General features: G+C 45.1%; 1 protein-coding gene across 1 annotated transcript; it reads right to left on the reverse strand.

Moving 5' to 3' along the window:
- Positions 1 to 2,442: 2,442 nt before the first annotated feature.
- LOC147889667 (dihydrolipoyl dehydrogenase 1, mitochondrial-like) lies at positions 2,443 to 6,153 on the reverse strand. The gene is made up of 2 exons (XM_087391488.1): positions 5,733 to 6,153; positions 2,443 to 4,066 (listed from the first exon to the last, which is right to left on the reverse strand). The coding sequence occupies exons 1-2, from the start codon at positions 5,991 to 5,993 to the stop codon at positions 2,816 to 2,818; spliced, it is 1,512 nt and encodes a 503-aa protein (XP_087247614.1). The 5' UTR covers positions 5,994 to 6,153; the 3' UTR covers positions 2,443 to 2,815.
- Positions 6,154 to 6,370: the final 217 nt, after the last annotated feature.

The raw sequence follows: 6,370 nt of genomic DNA on the forward strand, positions 1-6,370 counted from the left end.
AAATCCAAATGCTGCATAACTTCTACTATAAAATCCCATCTGGCAGTGTCAAATGCTTTCTTAATGTCAATGTACATTAATCAAAACATCCTGGCTAGTATATTACGCATATTCAATGCCTATGTAAGCATTTACAAGATCTACAGCTAGTATCCTGCATAGCTTTTTGACAAGAGCGCAGCTGTCATTTTTAAAGCTTCCGATGGCCATTCTCAACCAAGCAATAAAGGGCCTGCTAAACCCAATTGGTGTTGCTGCGCTATATAAGTGAAGTGCTAAACCAAAACTTTTTCATCTACCACTTTGCTGCACAGATCCGCAAGGTAGCATTTGCCATAATTTTTACTTGGATCATGCATTATCAATTAGACACGCCCAGTCCCGATCTATAGAGGCATGCGAAACAAGTCAACGAATGAGAGCCTTGACCATAACTTGAAAGGCATGGTGCTTTAGATAAGAATTATTCACCAATATTAGAAATAGAGCTAGGAAAAGAGACAAGATTATCAAAAGGCACCGCTGTCACAAGAGGTGAACACAATAGATCAGCACGAACTACCGCGGACCAAAGTTTGCCAACCCCAAATCCATCCATTGCCATAAACTCCTTAGAGGATGATGTGTTTTCTGTCCAATTCGTATTGGCCATTGTGCTTAGCTAAAAGACTTTTTTGGGCGACTGCCAATCTACTGATGAGGCCTTCTCTCCTGTTGGCATTTTATCCCCTGCCTTAGAAGGCGTAACTTGCATTTTAGCCTTCCCTTATCAGCCACCACCAAGGGTGGTGATGCACGTGGTGGTGCTGCAGACTTTGCCAAAGAAGCAGCGGGGTTTCGATAAAAACTGTGGACATTCAAACTGCATATGCCCAAATTTGCCACATTCAAAAGAAGAGCCTGCAAATTTTCCCATTTCAGTTTAAAGAAAACCTGCAGGGATGGCATACCTGCCATATAACCTTGAAGAGCCACATGGGGAGGAGTGGGCCTGCCAGTGTCCCATAAAACATAGAAGCGATTCACATTGACAAGAGCATGTGGGAACAAAGCACTTTCCCCAAAGCTTCAGCCCAAGTAAGGCAATGCAAGCTAGCAACATAAAGGCAAATCTACCGCCTCAACCCATATTAGGCATCTGTGACGAATTAAACTTTGATAATCCTTGGTAGACATCCAAGAGATAAGCATGCACCATTGGAATCCCGAAGAAGTGTGGAGATTTAAGTAAAAGCTGTTGCTTATATTGAGCATCTTTGAAAATAACTTCATAGAAACCTGTGTCTGCTTTGTAACGACCCTCAACAAAGCAACCCTTAAGCAGGGTTTTCAACCATTGTGCTGCATCCCTTGCATCAGGCACATGTCCTGGAAAAAACAAAACCACTCCTCTTTGAGCCAAGCTCAACACTGGGATACTCTGGGACAGGCTCATCACCCCAAGCTTGATTTACTTCTGAAAATCCTTCCTGCAATGTATCCAAAAAAGGTTGCAGCTCTGGATTCGTACATAACCCTGAATTTTCTGCAACCACGCGACACTGCTTGGGGTCATTCCTCTTGTGTTGCTGGGACTCCATTTAGGGCAGGATGATAGGACAAAAACAAGGAGAAAACAGAGCTGAAAAGGGCAGGATGAATGGAGCACCAAAGAAGTAAAATATGGACAGAAAAGAGGAAGGTACAGGAGAGGATTAGGCAAGAAATAATTTATAAGTGATAAGCAAGGGCTAAATAGAGAGGGAAAAAGAGCGGAATTTGAAGAGCTCAGAAGCTGAAGAAGGAAGGGTATGGACAGGCGAAAACAAAAGTTAAGCAAGGTCTATCAGCAGCGAATTGAACCAGCAGCAGGATATGGCAAAATTATTACACACAATCCGGCCCCCAACAATATCCACACGCACCCACACACACTCACACCCCCTGTGGGGAAAAGCAGGAGCTAGCAATCGAGGCAGCAGAGGAGAGACAAAAAGGGCAGTTAATTGTTGCAAAGTGCAGCAGCACACCCAAGTGACCTGCACACAGCACAAGAGTGCCTCAGGAACGGTCGCACAACAGGCGTGAGCTGGAAGAGAGGACCCAGCAGCAGTCATGAGATGGAGGAGGACCCAGACGAGGGCTTCGATGGGCTGAGAGCCTCCAGGGAGGGGCTGGCTATCCGACCTGCACACAGAGAGGTAGAGGGGGAGCTCCACAGACCTGCTCTTTCTCACACACCACACACACACAGAGATCCTACTATAAGCCTTCCTTAATACATACTTACCATCTTCATCATTGGAATAACTTGATGTAAGGATTGAATAATGACATCATCTAGTTGAATCTATAATTCATGTATCATGGCTAGTGGTGGAAGATTCTCCTCCCTGTGTCGAGCAATAAAGAACACTCCTATTATCTTCATTTATATTACGAAAAAATACATCTGGATTCCATCTGATTCAGCCCACCATGGTGTCTAGAATAAAAAATTGAAATGAACAGCAAGAAATCTTTCACAAAAAATGTGAAGAATTGACATGATAGCTTGGAAGGGAAGGATATGGGGCAGTACGCTAAATTCAGGAAAAACTATTTAGCTTAAAAAGCCTTCCCATAGAATTCCGTGGGTTACATTCCTACCAGCTACATGGTAAAACTAGTGAAGAAAGGAACAATTTCATTCAATCCATCCCAGCACAACTCTCATCCACATCATTCAGCAACTTTTTCATGTACATCTTTGCTTTATTGAGTGTCAGTCATTCAAGCCAAAAATGATGCATCGCCTTGGTGACTGTGGACTTCAATTTGGACAATGTAAGAGCATCTAAAAGTGAATGGCCTTGGAAAAGGTCGCAAGGGCTGCTTCTTTTACAGCTTCACTCAGAGTAGGGTGACCATGGCAAGTCCTGGCAAGGTCTTCACTAGAGGCTCCATATTCCAAAGCAAGAGTAGCCTCATGAATCAACTCACCTGCACTAGGACCCATAATATGTACACCAAGAATCTTATCTGTATCCTTCTCTGCAATGATCTTGACCATGCCCTCTGCATCATCAATCGTCCTCGCCCTGCTGTTGGCCATAAAGGGAAACTTCCCGACAGTATAGTTGATATTCATGGCTATCACCTGCTCCTCTGTCTTCCCTACTGAAGCAACCTCAGGATGTGTGTAGACCACTCCTGGTACTGTATCATAGTTGACATGTCCGGCCTTCCCTGCTAGAAGTTCAACACAAGCAACGCCATCTTCTTCTGCCTTGTGTGCAAGCATAGGACCTGGAATGACATCCCCTATTGCATAAATTCCTGGCACAGTTGTTTGAAAGTGGTGATCCACCTCCAACCTTCCAAATTTGTCAACTTTCACGCCCATCTCTTCTAAGCCCAATCCTTTTGTGTAAGGCACTCTTCCGGCAGACACAAGAACAACATCCGCCTCTAACGTGCTTTGCTCTCCCCCTGAGGAGGGCTCAAGAACCAACTTCACACCTGGACCTGATGCATCCACACTTACCACCTTTGTTTTCAATTTAAACTTCATTTTCTGCTTCTCAAGGGTCCTCTGGAATGCCTTCCGAATCTCTGCATCCAAGGATGGGACAATTGTATCTGCAAATTCAACCACAGTAACCTCTGATCCCAGCCTCCCCCACACAGAACCCATTTCCAATCCAATATATCCTGCCCCAATAACTACAAGCTTTTTTGGTACTTCTGGGAGAGCCAGTGCGCCTGTGGAGGATACAATCTTTTGCTCATCAATTGTTATGCCAGGTAGGGATTTGACTTCTGAGCCAGTAGCAACGATAATGTTCTTAGCTTTAACTGTCTTTGTGCCCCCTTCAAGTAGATCTACCAGGACCTCACCTGTACCAACAATTTTTCCAGTTCCTTTGACATATGCAACCTTATTCTTCTTAAAAAGACCTTCAATTCCCTTTGTAAGACCTGAGACAGCCTTTTCCTTCTGTGCCATCATGACGGGGACATCAATTTCAACGCTTCCAACCTTTACTCCATGATTATGAAAAGCATGCTTGGCTTCATAGAACATGTGGGAGGAATGCAGAAGGGCCTGAAAATGCACAAGTCAGAAAACAATTATGGAGTTTTCTCATACAAAACTGTAGGTGCGCACAAATGCATGCATGTGTGGGTTTGTGTATGTCTATGAGACCAAAAGAACTTTCACCGTACGCTAGATCCAGTCTTCTGGTGGCTTCTAGGACTGTCCTAGACAACCAATACCTTATATCTAGAGGAACATCGCCAAACTCATCTTCTAATAACACAACACAATGTGCAGTTTCGATCTCATGAAAGTCACTCATAAGGTTGAAAACCATAAACTCCATCATGCATAGCAGGGACTAGCTACTATGACATCCCCCACCAACATCATCAGCACCCAACAGTGGGTGTAGACCATAGTATGAACATATGCTCTCACGAGGCTGTCACACACACAAATCCACACACCCACACATACTTGAGCATCCGTTTATACAAAGCTCTTCGTACTGAGTACACTCTGGACAGACTCAGCCTTGAGAAAGGCTAGCACCAAGGGAGAAGGCTAACCAAAAGGTAGTCCACATTCTCTTCATTCAAGCTATAGCTTGTGAAGACTATACGATTTCATTTAGTCTCCCAAACGAGCATCCAAGCAAAAATAGAGGTAAACAAAAATTTTGATCAAGTTTAATTCTTATTCTGGAATATCATGCATCACTGACTCCCCCTTAGGGGCTTACTTGCCAGGTATGTCCCAATTGATCACAGATGCCCTCTCTGCCGTTCAGCCACTGAAAACCACGCTCCATCTCTTTTGGGAATGTCCCGCAATGAGGGCAGACTGCAGGCGTGTGAAACACAAGGTCTAGCAGTTGGGGTTGATAAGGGACTTTGGACGTGGAAGCACAATATCTGGATTTGATTCTGACTTCTGCACATCTGGGATTGGGTAAGAAGTACCACCTGGTTAACCAGAAATCATGCCTTGGGGGGAAGAAATTTCAATGGATGAGTCGATCTTCAATTGTGGATGGCTCTTTTGCGTGCTGCTGTTGTTTCTACCTATGATTGTTTTCTTGATTTGAAACAGCAAGCTTTGGTTGGTTTACCAGGATACAGAATTACTAGGAGGGTTCCTAGCTCCACTGCTGTGGCGGTGCTATGATCCCGCCAGCTTTTTGCTTAATAAACGATGTGGAAAGTCCTTCCCCTCGCTTAAATTTCTACTTTTTATTTTAATAAAAAGTCTCAAACAGTAATCACGCTAAACTGATTGAATGGATCCTAGGCGATACAGAGGGCAGATCTATAATTCACCTGTCAAACATTCTTAGGAATCAACTCTTCTGCAGTACAACGAACCTACTGGCGGTTGATAGAAGTCTTCGAAACTCCTGCCACCGCATCACAGCGTGAAATGTTACAGCGATCTAAAGGAAAGGCCTGAAATGGACTTCTAATCGAGCTTTATTACACGCGCATTGGGAAGTCAGTGAGCACAAAAAGATTGAACGTGAGGAATTTTCAAAAAACAGAAACATGTGCAGATAAGAAGCTCAATTATCTGTCAGGTCGAAGATGCTATCGGCTAATATCAGTAAGGAGGGCATTTTTTTAAAAAATTATTGAAAGTGTAAGGAGGGCAATTCCAACTACACAGATCTGCGAGGGCAAGTACAAAGGTTCGATCGAGGAAACAACACGTCTCAAGGACCGACAGTACGAACCTTGGAAGGAATGCATCCGACATTGAGGCAAGTTCCACCGAGAGCTCCACGTTTCTCGATGCAGGTGGTTTTGAAGCCCAATTGGGCAGCCTTGATGGCAGCGACGTAGCCACCGGGGCCGCCGCCGATGACGACGACATCATTGTGGTCGTCGGATGAGGAGGCAAAGGAGCGGAGACCGAGGCGGGAGAAGGAGGGAGAGGAGGATCGGCGAAGGCCATGGACGAGGATGAGGGCCAAGGGTTTGGAGCGCGAGGCCATGGCTATGGAGGGCAGGGGCTGTGGATGTGGCTGTGGCTATGGCGATGGGGATGGCTCTGTGGCTGAGCTATGGCTATGGCGATTGGGCTCGTGTTGTTTTGGTTGAAGTAGAAAATGGGTGGATGTGTGCGTCTTCTTTGTTGCTTTTGTAACTAGACAAGATTTGCCCCTCAAAGAAGTTGGTTCCTTGAATTTCTCTTCAATTTTGCCTTGAAAAACTTAAGTTGTGGCCCCCCTCTCATCATGGTATGGACGCACAAGATTAGAGGGCTCCCCCCAGCCCACGCTGGTGCCAGTTAGGAGCCCGTCAACTCGGTGGAAGAAGCAACATGGCAAATTGCCCCCATGTTTGTTGGAGGTTCATGTGTAGCAGCAGC

The sequence above is a fragment of the Dipteris shenzhenensis genome, chromosome 20 (genome assembly GCF_047967505.1).
Source record: "Dipteris shenzhenensis isolate YYH24624 ecotype China chromosome 20, Dip_SZ_1.0, whole genome shotgun sequence".
NCBI classification, from domain to species: Eukaryota; Viridiplantae; Streptophyta; class Polypodiopsida; order Gleicheniales; family Dipteridaceae; genus Dipteris; species Dipteris shenzhenensis.